The sequence below is a fragment of the Orbicella faveolata genome, unplaced genomic scaffold (genome assembly GCF_042242905.1).
Source record: "Orbicella faveolata isolate gen_17 unplaced genomic scaffold, um_ofav_v1 contig_47, whole genome shotgun sequence".
Taxonomy (NCBI): domain Eukaryota; kingdom Metazoa; phylum Cnidaria; class Anthozoa; order Scleractinia; family Merulinidae; genus Orbicella; species Orbicella faveolata.
The window spans coordinates 20,412,141-20,430,591 of record NW_028301577.1 but is presented as its reverse complement, the minus strand read 5'-3'; the positions used below and the strand labels follow the sequence as shown (position 1 = coordinate 20,430,591).

Sequence of the window (18,451 nt, the reverse complement as noted above, 5' to 3'; positions counted from 1 at the left end):
TTTCGTCTTCTGTGGTCGTTAGGATCGCGCATATAAAGTTTCCAAACGATAGTCGCTTGATTGCGGGCCGCGACCGAACGTTGTTGTCGCACAGCACGTTGTTGGAACACTTTTAAGGCAGTAGAAAGGCTTTTCTGTACCGCAAAGACACTGTGAGCTAAGTCTTCGGCAGCAATTGACGCCTCTTGTGACATTCATTATCAAACTTCAGGACGAGACAGTTTGAAGTGCGAGGGCGGGAGTAACTAGATCAGTTTGAGGAACACGACACAAAAGGCAGGATCTCGAAAACGAAAACGAAAACAACCGGGTACAGTAAAGGTGTGACTGGATTCACCGAAAAGCTGACGAGTGCAGCTGTTCTCGTGCCCAGCAGGGTTGGAGTTTTGTTCCGCCAAAGGGATATAATAGGCCTTATTACCCTCTTTGGAAGTGTATAATTACACTCAGTTGAACAGATCCATGAACGGCTTACTCTCGAATTGTATGTCGTTGTTCGAGGTCAACTAGACGTGACCAAATATTCCCTGATAATACGTAATCTAACGGTTTCGGTTTGTTTTGAACTCTACTTATCGCTCAACGAGATTCCGGCTTCTAAAACGAGCTGTTGGCCGGATAAAATACAGGACAGTCTAAATTTGACGTGGAAGCGAACATGGATACTCTGGATGAGATGGAAGAACAGACGGGTATTAGCACGCCCCAATCCGCAGATGCCAATCTAGAACAAAGTGGTCGAAAACTGTCCTTGAAAGATATAAGGAGATATGAAAAGAAAACACTAGTGTGTCCGGGGGGATGCGGAGTGGAATTGGATCTCAGCGATATTCCGACACATGATTGCATCAGGGATTTAAGGCGAAGGCTCGAGAGTGTCGAGAGCAATCTTTGGGACAAGGAGCAGAAACAGACGGACGCCATGGAAGAGATGTACAAAGAGCAGCTAGCACTGCAAGACTCTAAAATCGCACAAATGTCTGTCGAAATCAAGGAGCTGTTGTCGGAAAGATCGCGCCGCGATGAGTTATTCAATAACAAGGAAACTTTCTACAAGGAACAGATCACAGCGCTGATGGAGCAGGTGGCAAAGCTGGAGAGAAAGCTACAACTTCGAAGGCCTTCCCGCGAGGAGGAGCCGTTCGGGGACTCGAACGGCGCCAAGGAATGGGCATACAGGTACGACAAACTTCTAGCCGAGAAGATCACTCTGGAAACACTCTTCCAGAAGAGAGAGCGCGAGTTTCAGCACGAAGTAGAGGCGCTCAAAGAGGAGGCTGCCATGCTCCGAGAAAGTCTACATCTTGAGCGAGAGATGCTATCGCTCGAGCATGACCACACAACGTTTAACAAGTTGGCGAGTTTGACAGATCAGCTGGAGACACTGGTTCAGCACAAGAACCAGCAGCGAGGAAGGCACAAGAGTCATAAATTGAAGGACTTGAACAGCGAAGCTGTCAACGGAAGAGTCAGTCGAAAACGCATTCCTAACTCTGTTGGCAGTTCAAATTCAGAGTTCGACGAGGAAGACATGGAAGGTATCAGTAATTAGAGCGAAAGGTATCAGCCCAGGCGGTATGATATTTTTGTGTCATTATCGCTAGTAGCATTTTTCAAATTGTAATATTTCTATTCATAGAAAGGTATTGGTAATTACAATTATAGTAAGTGTCAGCCTCAAGGGTCTGATATTTTTGGCTATTTAACTGTATATTTCGATACGAAGAAGGACCGCTCTTTTTTCTTAGCAAAGAACGGCATTGACAATGATTGAGTATGCATGACGTGAAGAAAATTGGTTTCAGTTTAGAAAAACGATTTTATATCGGTAATATTTGATCTGGTAATGCCCCAAATTTTCAACGAAGTTCAAGCCATAATATATTCACGGATCAGTATAGCTTTAGGTGAATTAAACACACCACAGACGGTCAGCACGTCAAAGAATCGTGTTAAATAAACATCAATGGTTGTAGTTAATCGCATAATCACTGAGGTCATGCTGAGGTCACACTCTGTGGCGACGTGTGAATGAAAATCTATCACGACTTTCAAATAGGTTTTGTGAAGGTTCTTTTTAAAAAAGCATCTCTGAAAAAACAAATATTGTCTTTGTAAAACTGTTACAAGCACGTCCTGGAAGATGATTAACTGTTCTCCAAAATCTTAATCAGTATAGAGAATGCTATTTTAAACTTGGAAAGAATATTAAAGGCGGCCCACTTCGCTTCACTGAACAACCAAGCAAGCTTGGGAAGGGTGTACATGTATAGTTAACAAGCCTAGAAAGAAGATGTTCTTTCACCGAAGGAGGCCCTTTTCAGCACATAAAACATGATTATAAATATCGATTTGATGACCATAGATGCAGTATTTCGGAGCTATCACAGAAACCTTTTCAAGTCAGTGAAGTGGATTTGGCGTATGGTATTTTAAAACCGGCAGGGTGTTAATTCGAGAAGCCAGTTGAAAACAAAAACATTAACACACGAGAAAAAAACATTTACATCACCATTTATAAATAAACAATATACCTTGGATGTAATTATAAAAGAGAGCCTACGCAAATAAAAGACACAAAACACGGCTTTTCATCGACCCGCTGTGCACACGCTAGGTGCTGTTGCAATGTTATGGGGTTTACCTGAGGGAGGCTGTTTATTGAAAAAGCTGTCTGTTGACCCAGGAATTTGCTAAATGCACGCTTGATTAAGAAATACAGTGGAATCCCGATTTCTTGAGCCTCTAAGGGAAACGAAACTTGGTTTGAAAAATCGGATAGTTGAGCAATCGTGGGTTAAATTACAGCGTTCGACTGAGAAGAGGGAAACAACAATCGGAAGCAGAAAAATCGAGGATTCGAGAAACAGGGATTCCGCTGTAGATAACTGCCTAGGAAGTCCGGGGGGGTGCACTATGGGCCTGAAAACCCGCAACCCCTTCTCAGGACAAATTTACTATCTTTATAGTCTTTCAGAACTGATCCCGAAAGGACTAAGGCTGGATACAAAGCAAATGCATTCGTCGTGGTTTGTTCTCAGGCCCTGATTTTGTTTTGACGACCGATTCAAGAATACTACAAGAGATTAATTTTTTCCCCGTCCAAATATCATGGCAAAATCTAACTATTTCAGCTTACAACAGTTTCAGGATAATGCTATTTTGAGGTGGCAATTAGCGGGTTAAAGGAGCTCAGTCACGGTATTTTAAGTTATTTTGGCCATGTGCAAAATGACCTTTAAATTGAAGGAAATCTGCTAATAATAATTTACTAAGATGGAAAAACACCAAAGAGATAATAATAAACCATAAAGGAACAAGGATGGTTAAGGATGGCGAAGATTGACACGGATTACAAACGAAGAACTTGAAAAATTTAGGCTAAACTGATCTATACTTTTCAGGATGCGCACACCGTGACGTACTCCATTAAACTGTGACAACAGCATCTTTCCCTTCCCCTCAGGGTAAGGGCTAGACCCGAAGTTCAATTATGTGAAAAGTAGTCACAGCTCTTTAAACACAAATGAACCCGCAAATTGCTGAGTAAGTGTCTGGCTTCCGTGGTTAACGTACAGATGCCATAACTTCCTGAGCTGCGCACTGCATGCAAATATCGTTAATGCTGTGGTCCTTGTAATGATAAGATTGGGCACGCTTTGCAAATCAACCGTTTTTAAAGAAATTATCCAGCGAGACTCAGAGCGGAGATTGGCTTCAGAAGGAAGTGGAGGAATGTTGATCGGTTTTGTCTGCCCCCCTTCCCTCTCGCTAAAATTTAATTCAGTCCGTGTTCGTAAACGTAGAGGATGTAAAGGTCGTGACATCAGATTTAATAAAAGATACGAAGTCTAGACACACAGATTTGCTGAACACAGCGGGAAATAAGGGCAGAGAGCTTAGCTGTAGCGTGTGAGATACCGAGATAGCGCAGTTGTAAATACCTGGTTGATTTTTTTCGAACACCGTTAGTTACTCAAGACGTTTCTAGCTACTGCGACTCAACGGCGCTTGGAGACGCAACATGTGACTGCCTTTAATACGTGTTATTTGCAAACAACTATGGTTCTACTGTATTACAGATCCTTCTACAAACCTTCGTCACCGTTCAGTTGCTACTAAAATGGGTCAAGTTTTTTATAAAGGAAAATTCGAAGGATTAGCAAAATTAATCCACTGTTAAAATAGACTTGCGCCTGTCTTTGAAAAGGAAGCACGCAAGCACTTACTGTGTGGTCTAGATTGATACCTTATCGATACTAACAGTCTTTCCTCTTTGTGAAAAAAAAAAAAAATAATAATCATATGATCTTTTTAATATCAATGAAAAAAATAACATAATTTACGATTTTTTTTTAATATCAACCAAATTTAAAAGAAATAGAGGCGAAATTGGAAGAGAAGCACAAACATGAAAAATTGTTGGAGGCGAAGGAGGGTGTGCTTTGAATTGGAGCTAAATATAACAGTTTCTCAGAACATGCCTCCTTCTGCCGTGAGCGGAGGGAAAATGAGGAACCAAACACATGCTTTCACGCGAAAAAAGTGCTGCAGATGTAGACTACATTGCATGCTGTGAAAAATTACTCCTAATTAGACGGCAAAAACTGACCGCGAATGGACGATATAGAGATCCACCTTGCACCAGCAAACAACCTATAAAAGCGGTAAAGTGAGGGTGTTTCGTGAAGCTGTGTTGACCCGGGAAGTCGTGCAACTTCGCTTTCTGTATCGCCTGTAACGGATACTTCACTGAAGTCAAGGCTTTAATTTTTCATCTCAGAGAGAATGCTTAACATACGTGGACACTCGTCCAAGAGAACACGTCATTTACGGGGGCCCACATCGAGCCAGCATCGGACCAGCGGAGCCCGGGCATGAAACACACACCTCCAATGTTTAAAGTTCCTGTTAATGCTAAGCTATCAACGGGAATTTCATTCTTTTAAAAAGGAGCTTAGTCACGACATTCTGAGTTATTTTGGTGATGGACAAAATTATCTTCAAATTGAAGAAAACCTGAAAATAATAGTTAACTAAGATGGAAAAGTACTTAAAAGATACTTACAAACAATAAAGGAACAAGGATGGTTAAGGATGGAGAAGATTAACACGGATTACAAACGACGAACTTGAAAAATTTTGGCAAAACGTTTTAAGATGCGCGAACCGTGACGTAGCTCCCTTAATACTAACGTTATCGGAAATGAATCATTATTTTCTATTCCCAGTTAAGATGTCAAGTCTGAAAACGTTTCCAGCTCGCTCAGCTATTTCAGAAATAAAATGAAGCTTTCATTAGCTGGTTTGTTGTCTAGAGAAGGCAGTTCATAACTGAATTGTGAATGATATCACCTTCTAAACACCACATCAATAATAGGCATCTGCGTAAATAGTTGGACAATTTGTCATTTATTAAGGGTGAGGGGCAAAAGTCGAACGGTGTAAATGATATTTTAGGTAGAACGACATAATTACAAAGAGTAACAACAAAAGTACATATTTCAGATGTTTCCTTTGCGTACCGATACAAATCTGATCAACCCACCGTACAGTGCAGTACTGTCCAAATAAACACACCCAAGATAAGAACACAAATTTTAACAAGATGCCGTATTGTACTTTGACAGTGAAAAATAGTTGCTAAAGGAAAAGCGATAAGTTTCAACAGATTAGAGCACGTGTTTAATTACGTTGTACACAGTGCACTGAGTATGATCAGCATTTGACATTTGAACATTTTCTAGATCCTCTAGATTTCTAATTTTGGAATAAACGCATCATTCCGGATAAGTGTAGGGTGCAAGGCCTTTAATTAAACACTTTTAATTTTCACTGATCTCTTTTTAAGTCACACCCAAGATAGGCATGATAGCATCGAACAGCTAGTCTGTCTATGTAAGACCAGCCCCGTGGCACGTGGCGGGATACGCCCAATGTAAGAAACGACGTCGTCGTATTATCGTTGATGAAACATCTGGCCGGCTAATGTGATCAGCGAGAATCACGTGGAAGGACACACTCAAGATAGACCTTTATTTACTGAGGACACAATGCCCGTCTGTGTTTGGGCCAAGAACATGTGATGAACAAAACAAGGAACATCTGGTCGATTACTAAATAACTGAGCACAACCGACAGTATCTCACTTAACGGTTGACTAATATTTGTCATATTAATTTATAACTGTGGCCTTTTGGTTTAGATTTACGAGACACAACGTGATAAAGAAAATCATCAGTGAAACTTAGGTTACAGAGTAATCAGCATTGATGGGTACAGAAAAGTTCAAGAGAAAAAGATACCAGTAAACTCACTTGCTCAAGTCAGCTACGAGTTGCTTTTTACCTCCATCCTCGGCGACCCAGGGGCTGCTAGCCGAAACGGTGCGATATTTTCCCTTGGAGTAAACTTTCGCCCGAAAATATCGCATCGTCCCGACTAGCAGCCCTTGGGTCTCCGAGGATGAAACGAGTCCTGAAGCACAACCTTTTATATGAAAATGACTTTGATTTACAAGACAATGAACGAGCAAGAAAATCTCATTTCCGTGTGAAAGGTTGGCCAGTCTCGTTTTGAAACAGGAGCAAGGGCAACTCGGAAATGTGTTTTTTTTTTTTTTCTTTTTTTTTGGTTACAGAAACACTATACTATCAGTACAAGAAATACGCTTTCTTTATGTTTTTGCAGCTTTCTGTAAAACTTGTGACACAACATAATTCGTACTTTCAATGTTGTGTATTGTGATTTAACAGAATGACTCCAACTTTGAAACACCGTTCAGGGGTTCAACCGCTAGCTTTGAACAAGGAGTTCGAAGTAAAACATTTTTGATACGAATCAGTCCCTATTTCTGTCTGGGTAAGGTATCCCAAACTGAGGACTTTGTCATAGATTGTAGCGGCCAGTAGAAGCGCAGTTTCACGAAGTAAGCCGTCGTAACACGAAGTCGAAGTTCGTGATGTAATCGATGCTTCCTGTTTCGCAGAAACAAAACGAAACAATTAAACAATAAAACTACGCTTTCCATCGAAGATGGTAGGGCAGTCAAACTGAGGCCGAAATTCAAAATCTGCATTCCCGTCACAACCACTGAAGCGCGCACTTTTTTATCTGCCTACACCAACACTTTGATACCAGTTCTAGCTATCAACAAGTCTGCCTACCTTTCTAATTCTGTAGAGCTAACGTCTTCGTTACACCGACAACTCAGTTTAGTTCACCACTTCACTTCCACTTTCTTCAGATTATAGCCTTCTAAACATTTAAGTCTTAGTTAATCTCGGTTGTTCTCCTCAATGACTAAACATATGAACCAGAGGATAATTTTCATGTTGCTGAAGTCTCCACGCAGCAGTAGAAAAACATTTCTCAGGCGGTTTAGTTGTTTCGCAGGAAGATTGGTTCACTTTGACCAATCAGAACGGCAAAGATACTGTCTTCACAGCCATTCAGAAGCAAAATCAAAGCCAATCGCGGCTTGATTTTCCCGCGCTTGTCATCAGTGAGCAAACTGATTTTCCCGCGCTTTCCATCGGTTCCATGTTTTCCCGCGTTCGTGAGTGATCAGTTAAAATACGTGTTTTTGCTTAGAAACACCGAGTGCTACCCTCGTGCCGTCAAAATGATCAGCTTTACAACACTCCACACAAAATTCCTGTACATCTCATTCTGTCCTTGTCCTCTCTGTTCTCTTTCTGACTGTCCTCTGAGTCCATCCACAAGCTCCGAGATAAATTATGCTCGTCCGGACAGCTTAGTCACATTTTCTTGACAATGTCACTGATGTCTTTAGCCAACAGGCGCCTGTCTACAGGTCCGGCAAAGGAATCCCCTGCGGACAGCAGTAAAAACAGTATTCAGTCATCGACTCTTTTATATCCGGCGGAATTAACATTTGGAGATTTAGAATTAAAGTCACCGTGAGTTCGCGATACAAATGCTTATATTTTGCTTTCAGATAGTGTTGTTTTGACTGCCTAACCTCGATGTAGGGTGGAAGTCTAACCTTGCGCTTTACTTAGTTTCCGTAGAGATCGACAAGCCCAAAACAAAAAACCCCAGTGGGAGAATGGGGACGCCTTTTCTCCTCCTCGCTCGACATACTGCTCTTAGTTTAGAACTGAACATACAGAAAGTGATATTACCATCCCATGACTGCTTGATGAGAACTTCGTTCAGTCGCTGTGAGTACGGATTCTTTTCCACTGCATGACATACCAGTCTTTTGAGTTCTTTTTCGGGACAGAAAGATTCTGCAAAGGAAAATCGTGTTCGTGTATAATACAGAGACTTACTTACAGAGTATTAATACCACTTTGAAATCAATCGCATCAAATTAATTTGGAGCAACTAAAGAATATTTTTATTCTATTTACTAGCTATGAAGACTTCATCTAGTAACAAGGATAACTCACATTCCGATACACAACATGGATCTTTCTAGTTTTAATCCGCGCAATCAGGCCGGGATAACATGTTCTAGTACGATTGAATGAAATATGAAATGACCACGCAACAACAGTCATTCGTTTGTTCGTGTTGAAGGAGCTCATTCACGGTAGTATAAGTTATTTTGGCCACGTAGAAAATTACCTTTGAATTGAAGGAAACCTGAAAATAGTAGTTTACTAAGATAGAAAAACACCAAAGAGATAATAATAAACCATAAGGGAACAAGGATGGTTGAGGATGGAGAAGATTAACACGGATTACAAACGACGAACCAACCTGCCGCGGCGCCATCAGGAGCAGGAGCAGGAGGTAGCATACAGAACGCTATCACGTCTCTCAGTGACTTGATAGACTCGTCGTTTCTCGTTCGATTGCCGTCTGCGGCTGTTGCTGAAGCCGAGTTGTTTTTGTTCAAGAACGAACTGCAACAAGAGAAAGGGCTTCACTTAACGAAATTACAGTCCAACCCCTATTAAGCGGCCATCCCTATTAGACGGCTATGAATCAAAGTCCCGAAGAGGGCTTTTCCATTGTTTTTACCTCTATTAAGTAGCCAACACGTTTTAAGCGGCCACAATCCATTTCCCCGAGGGTGGCCGTTTAATAGAGGTTGAACTGTCTGTTTCAATTTTGTATAATCTCAAACTAAATATACATACAAAAGAAATTTCAAATGCTTTTGAAACATAAATAATTAGTGTATAGACAAACTTGAAAGGAAAGGTTTTCATTAGAAATCTGGCCTTACATTACTTTGAAAGTTCCCAGAACTAAATGTAACATCTAGCAACTCAAAAGCTTTTCCCCATACATTATTACCATTTTTTATCACTCAGTACGCTATTAATTTCTTAGTTTATAATCAATGTAAGCTTCAAAAGTGCGCAAGTTGGGGACCTTTAAACTTTAAATCTCAAATGACGGGAGGTTGACGAGTTAGCTATTGAGGCCCTGTTCGCACCACTCCGGAGGAATTTAAAAACGCAACAATCAACGGTCATTTTGGATTTGTGTTTGAGGAAAACTCGGGCAGGGAAATCAAGGTTCTCTCATCTTACCGCCCCCTAGAGGCGCTCCAGGGGGCGGTAAGATGAGAGACCCTGGGAACGAGGTTGGGAAATCACATGATTATCGCGACTACATCGTTGTCGAAAAGCTCCGTTTTCAAAATGTTTTCCCGCGTCCACACGAAGACAAAAAGCGTTTTCGAAAAGCTCCGTTTGCGTGACGGATTGTGTGGACTGTAGGCCTAACTGTAGAAATAAAACTGCGTTTTCAAATTTCTCCGGCGTTGTGTTGACGCTGCCTGAAGCTGGCGTAGTGCGAGGTAAATGAGTTAAACTCGCACTACAAATACGTTTCACGTTGAGAATGAAGCACGGAGAACAAGCAAAGAACGCTGTAGAAGAAACGTAATTTCTCACCTCAGTTTAAATATGTTCTTTCTCTTTATCAGTATCGGGTTTTTAGCAACGGACACGGCCTTCAGCGTGACTGAACGGTCCGGTAACCTCATCTTGGTCAACTGAGCTGAGTGTGCATTCATCGCCTCACGAAATGCTTCCTGTCAGAATAGAAAGTAATAAAATATCATGCCTGCCTCTGTAACACTCTGGTAAAAATGTCTAAGGTTTGATATAAAATGGATTGAAAGCAACAAGGAACAAACCACAACCACCTGGTATCAGAAGAGGAAAGGGACCGGTGGTCTAATTGTTAGCGCATAGGACTTGGTGAGTTGGGGAGATCATAAGTAAGAAACCATCCTTTGCCATCCTTGTGCTGGACATATATCTTCCTATCTTTAGGGTTAAAACTCCTTTTAATTGTTAAGATGTTTTTTCAGTAAACAACAACAACAACAACAACGTTACAAAGCCCTCCCTTCTTCTTAATTCCAGGCCTAAACGGCATAAGGTGTTCACCGATCACCACTTAACAACAGATTTCAAGTGCTCACGTGCTCTGATCTCCCACGCTCACCGAAGCGACTTCTTGGTAAAACTGACGAACTCACCCGAACATCCACCAACCATTTAGACGCCAGCCTCTTCTATATTACGCAAAATTTCATCTCAAGGGGGGACTGTTCATCTCATAGAAAATAGGGGCAATTTTTGCATAAGTCAGTTTATAACGTGTATTTAGGGGGCTCACGCTAACATTGCCTGTGTAAACGGTTGTAGTATATCATAGACCACGAGTAGTCCCTCTTCGCTTAGTCCGTCGGGTGCGATCGCAAATAAACCGCGCTGAAAAAAATGGCCGCGCGAAATCCTGAGGACGAGAAGCGCGCTCCTTACTCCCAGGATTTCGCGCGGCCATTTTTTGCCGCCGTTTTCTTTCGCGGCACGCACCTCGCGACGGACCAAGCGAAAGAGGGACTACTCGTAGTCTAACAATATCAAATTCACTATGACAAACCTCATCTGACACAATAATTGAAGGTGTGTCCAGTGGGACATCAGGAACAGCGCCCTCGTTGAGCCACTGGTGTTCAAGAAGCTCAGTGACTGTCATTCTTTGCGCTGGTTCCACTCGCAACAAGCTATAAAATAAGTAGCAAAAAGAGCCTATCTGTGAACTTTGAAGTACTTTGTTCATGGCAAAACCTTTCTGATGGGAGTAGGGTATTAACACTAACTGGCATCAAATAATAATCGTGGTGACCTGCACTTTTCTTTCACATAATGAATCCTTATGATGTCTTTCTGGCCAAAAACGTTTTCTATTTTACGCACAAATAATTTGCTAGTTTTAAGCTCCTTTATGGATTTTTCGATGTTTGAATTTTTCTTTAGTGGTCTGGCCTTCCCTGTGTCACTTTGTCTTTGTCTCTCGGTCCTTCTCTCTGTTATGGACCTTGAATCCGTCTCGGGCCATAAAAATGAAAAAAAAAAGAACTTTGCCAATATGCAGCCATCTTGACCTCAAGCTTGGTCAATAACCCATATATATTCTCAGTAGCTACCTGGCTATCACATCTTTTGCTTCTGCGGAAATCTTTGACCATTCCTTGTCAGGGTAGTCATATTCACCGGCCATGATCCTTTTTCTCATTCCCTGTGATAGTTGTTTGCGAGGCACCTCAGAGTAGAATGGTGGATAGCCACATAGCATGATGTAGATGACCACGCCCAACGACCACATGTCGCAGCTCTAACAAGCACAAAACAGTAACAATAGCAAAATTAAACATAGGTAAGAAAGCATGGAGCGAGTACTAATAATCATCCTTGATCAGATGCTTTTCATATGGGAATAGATATATTTTTCCATTTGATTTATGTTGCAGAGATTACAGTAACAACACTGGAACCTTCAAGAACATTGGACATTTTTTGTGCATATTTCTTGGTGACTATAGAATGAAGATCCTTCATATGAAGTACAAGATCAGCGTTTTTACAGTGTAAAATGCGAAATAATCTTGCTAATATGAAGAGTCCTCACTCTATAGTCACAAAAAAACGTACAAAAAATGTCAAGAGTTCATGGTTTGAGCATCAACACAGTAAAGGTGACTAATCAAGAAACCAAGCTCCTGAAAAATTTACCAAATTAATTTTAGGTGATACGGTGCTACCTTGTCATATGTGTAGGGCTTTGTTAAGAAAGGAAATCTTCCAGACTTCTGTGCTCGGTGAATTCTTTGGGCCTCCAACACCTATTATGTAAGTGATAAATCAAATTATTGCTTTGGCTAAATTGAATTGTCACACACCATGGGTTAGCAAAATCATAAGATTTCATCCATAGACTAAAAGGCCTCAAAGTTAGATTGACATTTAACATACACTCTATAGAAGTAAACAGAAACTACCCGTGAGATTGAAAGTCTAATGTTTATATAAAGAACACCAGTATTGGAGTGTTATCAATATCAAACACTTAAACTGGAATCAAAATTAAAAATTTCACAGCTGCAATACCTGAGGGGACACATAATAAGGAGTAAACTGTGGTGTAACAAGATCTCCACGATCAATCTTGGCAAAACCAAAATCAGCAAGCTTGATGATCACTTTCTGGTTACAAGACAATAGAAAAGAAAATGTGTAACTAAAAATATTATAATGTGCTAAATCAACTGAAACAATAATTATCAACATCTAATTTCTGGCCTAAATTAACCATTTTTGACTATTATTTTTAATATTTTTATTGGCTGATCAGCACGTCTTTACTATCCACTGATCAGTTTTTTCACATAAAATAAAGCTTTTATTTGTATATTTATTATTGTTATTCAGTAAACTCATTGAATCTGAGTTGCAGAAATTGCAGTTAAAACAAAAAGTTTCATTTTAGATATTGTAATAGAGCAGTTTTCAATTGAGTATCAAAACCAAAACCAAACTAATAACTTATCAATTAGGGTACTAGGCCAATCTCAAATCGTAGGAGAGCCAAAACCAAAACCAAAGCTATGTAACTGCCTGATTACTATCACCACTCAATTAAAAAAAAAAAACCCTCTAAAACTGAGTAACTAATCATGTTACTCTGAGGGTGGGAACCCAACATTCGTTTTCAGTCATTGTAGCATTACCTCACTTTTGTCCAGAAGAAGTAAGTTTTCGGGTTTAAGATCTCGGTGAGCCACATTAAATAAATGACAATGGTAAACTGCTAGGGCAATCTGAAAGATAGCAACCAAAAATTTATTTCAATACATAACATTGTAACTTAAATCCAATTGGTATTCAAAAGCACCAGAATCTCACCTGTAGGGTTTGACTCAAACTCAAGTTTACCCCTACTAGGTACCAATTACTAAAATAACAAATGAATTTATTAACATTTACAGTGAGACAGACAGACTGACAGACCGGCAGACAAGACAGACAGACAGACTTTTCATCTCAACACGGAATTTCTTCAGTTACATTGAATTGCTTTCCAAAAAAGCCATGGTAAAAACAAAATTACCTCTAGAAACAAGATTTCTGGATGCTTATGACTACACAGATTTCACTTATTAATGAAAAATGTCAAATAACAATCAGTTGTAGCACAAAGATCCTGTCTTTTTTTAGCTCACTAGCTTAAAAAGTACCATGTAGCCCCCTAAGAGGTACCAGACTGGTTGACAAATTTTAGACCCTACAGGGTAGCACAAGCACCCCCATAATTTTCCTGGTGAGTTGTCCCTTGGCATTACAATATGGTCAAACGTGAAATTCCGAAGTTCATATCGTTAAAAATAAATCACTTTCTTTAAGTGTCAAAGTGTTTAGCACTACTGTACTAACTGGGAACACTGAAACAGGAAAACAAATATTGTAAAATGAACAGAAACTTGTTAAAAGTCCTTGGAACTGGTGGGAGGCTAACCAGTTGGCTATTTACAAAGCATGGAGGAGTTGAAACTAGGATCACCAAACACAATTACATCTACTGGCAGGGACGAGGATTTGAACTCGGGACCTCCGGATCACAAATCCAGGGCCCTTTACCACTAGATCACGCTGCCTCTTTAGTTTTGTTTATCTCTGCAAGCTCTCAAACTTGTGCTACTTTATAGTTTGAAACTAGCACTAATTTTAATCAACATGACAGCATGATCGCCCCCCAAATTTAGTACGATTTAGTATATGTCAATTTTAAATTATGAAAAATTTTAGCCTCACTTGTTTAGTAAAATTAACAGCCTCTTTCTCAGTGAATCTTCTTTTTGTTCTGACCAGCTCAAACAGTTCACCTCCTTCCATCAACTCCATGACCATCAAAACTCTAGGCCTGAAAAATAATAACAATAAAATAATGGAAAAGTTTATCATCGTTGATAACTTGCAAAATAAATGGGACAAACTCAAAGCTTATGCTAATCCTGGCTTAGCTAAATCCTGTTTCAAACAACTAGAAAACATAAAGCCCCTGCCATGTCTGCCACTGGAGAGCTGATGATTAGCATTGGACTGAGTCTAACTTGGGCTACACTGTAAATTCCAATTACTAGCCAATTTTCATTAATAATTAAATTTCATCCCAATGTGTCTGCTGCCTTCTGAGATGCCTAATTCCAGTCCAGATTCCAGACAAATACTGCAAACTTCGCAAGGGGTTTTGGATGGCCTTATAAATGGAAGGGCTTATATCCAGGGCTGCTCTTAAGTGGAATAACAACATTTAGAAATGAGCTACAGCAGTGTTGATCAAAATATGGTTTTCATATACTGGTTTTAGTTTAAGCTTCAAAACATCACATATTCATTTCATTTTAATCTAGAGGGGACTTATATCTGGGGGGAGGTTATAATTGGAAGTAGTATTCTGTTCACAGGTAGATAGGCCTATAACCAGGCTTACAAGTGGGAGGGCTTATAAGCAGCAGTTTAAGGTATTTTTATCTTTTATTACCCCTATACATGTACCCCTATTATTGAAGCTGTCATTTTACTACCTGCAAAATTCTTATTTTAACACAAGAAACTGTCTTCAGTTAGAGACTCATATATTGCCATAACTTCATGCATAACAGATGTGTTCAGATGTTCACATGATTCTAAGGACAATCCTTGACTTACACTGGTCTCATTTCTCCAGGGAACTTAAAGCTGATGGCATAAACATCTACAACTGACACTATATGTGAATGACCACTGCACAAGAAGTGTACCTTAGCCTGCAAAATATAGTTTACATGTGGTTTTGTTATAAGGTGACTTGTGCTGTATCTCAAAGATCTGTTTCTGATCGGTTAAAGCAGACAAACTGCCCTGTCTGAAGAAGTAATACAAGGCTAAGCAGTGTTCCTGATAAGAGAGGGTTAGACCTCAGGTTAGGCTTGATTTCCGCCCCAATCTCTCAGATCTGATCCGCGAAGGAGTGTCACCTCCTTTCCCTAACAGCAGCTGGCAAATGATCTCAATCTCAGATGAAAATCCCGCAAAGGTTGACTACCTGAACTGACAAATTAAGGTAGAACTTCTAATGATTTGGTGAAGTCCATAATAATTATTATCTATTGACCTGCAATTTCAGTTCCTCACTGGCAACTTGCCTTCTAAACTTATCTGGAACCATGCCAAGTGATTCTAAATCAAGATACTCAAGCACTTTCTTCTAAGTTGGGTTTTGTGTATAAACTACATAATGTACATAGACATGTGCAACAATCTTCATGTGACATCGCATTTAACATAGCAAGATTGTAGCAAAAGTCTACTGGTATTAGTGAAAGTGTAAAACCATCTTGATTTTTAGTGAAATGCTACCAAGGAAAACATAGTGGGATAGAAATTACTTGTAAAATCTCTGATACCTACTTTAGAATTCATTTGAATCAGTGAATGGCACAACAAATTATATACAATAACAGCACTTGAAGTAAGTTTGTTACAAGTATATGCTGCATATTATTAAATGTTTTCAGTTGAGGAAAACCTTTTCTCTACTTCTAAAGTAACCCTTGGCCAACAAATTATTATAACATTTAACCATTGCCTGAAATTGTAGGATAACTGTTACCTCTGTCCTAGCTTTTGATGAATCCAGGAGACATTTTAAGGCAAATTGTTTTCCTGTTTTGACACAAGTGCACAACCTAAAGAAAGAGTAAGTGATATGATGAAGGGTCATGTGCAGCATAGAAAGTGACAATGCACTCTATTTGACTGTTATATAATATGTCAAATTATTTTCGCAGTTTGATTGATCAATAAGAAGACAGATGCATAGATGACATCATTAAATTTTTTTTCTTGTTTCTTTACTATATACAACAAATAGATCCTATGTTGCCAGTATGTTCAGTATTTGATCACAGAAGACATCAAATGTGGTAAGAACATCGGTGACACTCAGCGATCACCTTCTATGCCACCCTTTCTGTTCTTACCACATTTTGAGGTCACCTGTGATAAATTACTGGACAGATACATGGTAACATGGAATCTATTTGTTAAATTTATGCATCTACAGTTCCTTGAAAATTATATAGAGACTACGAAAAGTTAACGCATCTGCTACATTTAAGCTCTGGGATGTTAAGCTCAGGGGAATAATAAGATGTCAAGGAATACCATACAAAGGAGCATGGAGACAGAAATTAGAGAAGCTTACTTTACATGGGGTCAACAGAACTGTTGAGAAATTGAGGAAAACCTAAAGACTCCATGGTCTGGAGAAAGGAAAGAAGATCTTGACAGCACATTTGAGCCACTTTAAATCTTAACACAAAAAAAAAAGAGATGCAAAACATTGTGCAACTGCAAGTTAGTTTCACTGGTGATACAAAAGCTTACAAGTACATTCCAGTAGTTACAGTAGTACGACTTAAGTATGGCAAACCTTTCCACAACAGCCACCTTGGGGAAGGAGGAAAGTGGCTGTTGTAGAGAGGTGACTGTTAGTGGAGGTTCCACTGTAGCTGCTTTAAATTTAACCATCACTATTTCCATAATATTAACTTTTTACTGTGTCCATTACTTGCCACATAAGGTTTTTCTACCCTTTCTTAAGTCCTGTAAGCACTAAATATTTAAGACATGCCTGACTGGTCCACTGATTCCTGATCCAAGCCTCTTATTCCAGTCTATGGTATAGTCCTTTTCTATTGGAGTGGACTGAGAAAAGAGACTGACATTATGAATGAATTGCCATATCTTTTTCATATGCAAGTTTTTTATTAACAAAAGTCCTTCCTTCACCGTCAGCTTATAGGAGCTATGTTACAAAAAATGCGTCGTAAAAAAAAAAATTACCAGTGAGAGGTTTTCAGGTTTAAATATTTAACCAGAAAATTCAGTCTTCCTCAGTGTTAGACATCCTATTTAATTGATTTGTTGTTATGTTGCTTTAAGTGATTTCTGAATATCTGCTACAATTCATATAATATTTGCAACAGAGCTCTTTAACAAACAGATACCAAGTCAATGTTTTAATTCCAGGCCTAGCAGTACTTAACTCAGTGGATCCCTATTTATCATGCCTGCAATCACAAGTGCTAAAGTTACTGTGATAAAAACTGTACAATTTTTCTCCTAAAAATATCAAATTATATAAAGTCAGCACTGCAGGTTAAGAGCAGTGCAGTTACGTGAGAACAACCAGAGTGCCACTCTGCAAAAATCCTCAGCCTAATATCAAAGCAATAATTTTAAGATCAAGTCTGCATTGACAAAACACAAGTGGTCCATAAGGCCAGAGCTTATCCCACTTTCTGTAGCATAAAGTGTTAAATTTCAACCACCCAAAAGATCTTTTCCACCTCTCAAGAAACCAAATTGTATAAGAATTTGTACAAAATTGTACATCTTTTAGTAATTTACCTCCAAACAACTATTCATTTTTGCTCTCAATATTGCACCATTTCAAGCCATGTGATGTAACTCACGTATATGTGAAAACACGACTTTTTGCTCAAAAAAGAGGATCATTTCTCTTCAGAACATCTCTTAATACGAAATGGGGCAAAAAGACTCAACATGCTTATTTGATAAGAATACCGTCTGTTGTTTTATCCTTTATATTGCCAGTTGTACTTACAATAATAAGCTAGTAATAAGCTTATTATAAGCACTCTAGCAGTATAAGCTTATAAATTACTGTATACTAATAACAGAAGTGGTTGGTAGTCATGTTGTCTTTAGGAATTCCAACCCGACTTGTACCCAAAAATATTGGCTTGAGAAAATAGGTGGCTGCCTTGGTGCGAGAGGTTGCTGATGAGTTTATCGTACAACACGTTGACCGCGCGGGTATCGAATTCCGAGAGACACTGCGGTAAAAATTCGAGCTAATACATATGCATGAAGAGTGAAAAAATGGTCAAGAAAGACTAACGAAAGAGACTAAACCGATAATTTTCATAATGAATTCTAGCTACAATCCTTTACGCCAAAAAATAAAAACACATTTCGTCTAGATACCTTGAACTGTACTTCTCTCCTGTCTGCCGCCATCTTCCCAAGAAATTGTGAGATAATTTCTAGTGTGCGTACATAACATGAAAATTCACCATGAAGTCTACCGCTTGAATCAAGATAGTGGC

The 18,451-nt window shown here is 39.4% G+C and overlaps 2 protein-coding genes across 3 annotated transcripts; one reads left to right on the top strand and one right to left on the bottom strand.

Annotated features, from left to right (window-relative positions):
* LOC110047549 (uncharacterized) lies at nt 1–2,598 on the top strand. Its single transcript, XM_020753294.2, has one exon. The coding sequence runs from the start codon at nt 659–661 to the stop codon at nt 1,550–1,552; it is 894 nt and encodes a 297-aa protein (XP_020608953.2). The 5' UTR covers nt 1–658; the 3' UTR covers nt 1,553–2,598.
* Nucleotides 2,599–6,009: 3,411 nt separating this feature from the next.
* Nucleotides 6,010–18,409, bottom strand: LOC110047664 (MAP kinase-activated protein kinase 5-like). Of its 2 annotated transcripts, XM_020753424.2 has the most exons (14): nt 18,330–18,409; nt 16,951–17,024; nt 15,928–16,003; nt 14,985–15,082; nt 14,088–14,196; nt 13,007–13,096; nt 12,387–12,482; nt 12,041–12,121; nt 11,426–11,613; nt 10,879–11,002; nt 9,879–10,018; nt 8,731–8,876; nt 8,148–8,255; nt 6,010–7,834 (listed from the first exon to the last, which is right to left on the bottom strand). In XM_020753424.2, the coding sequence occupies exons 1-14, from the start codon at nt 18,360–18,362 to the stop codon at nt 7,761–7,763; spliced, it is 1,437 nt and encodes a 478-aa protein (XP_020609083.2). In that variant the 5' UTR covers nt 18,363–18,409; the 3' UTR covers nt 6,010–7,760. The 2 variants fall into 2 exon arrangements, with proteins under 2 accessions (XP_020609083.2, XP_089135186.1); XM_089279060.1 differs by lacking the exons at nt 6,010–7,834; nt 18,330–18,409 and having other exon boundaries at nt 7,864–8,255; nt 16,951–17,477.
* Nucleotides 18,410–18,451: the final 42 nt, after the last annotated feature.

Bases quoted from the DNA above. Each gene is read 5' to 3' on its own strand.
- LOC110047549 (XM_020753294.2), top strand. From the start codon at position 659: ATGGATACTCTGGATGAGATGGAAGAACAGACGGGTATTAGCACGCCC.
- LOC110047664 (XM_089279060.1), bottom strand. From the start codon at position 17,072: ATGAAAAAGATATGGCAATTCATTCATAATGTCAGTCTCTTTTCTCAG. The intron at 12,122-12,386 runs GTATTGCAGCTG...CTTACATAATAG, and splicing joins CTTATTATGTGTCCCCTCAG to GTGTTGGAGGCCCAAAGAAT. The intron at 10,019-10,878 runs GTTTGTCATAGT...CTATTCTGACAG, and splicing joins CAATTATTGTGTCAGATGAG to GAAGCATTTCGTGAGGCGAT.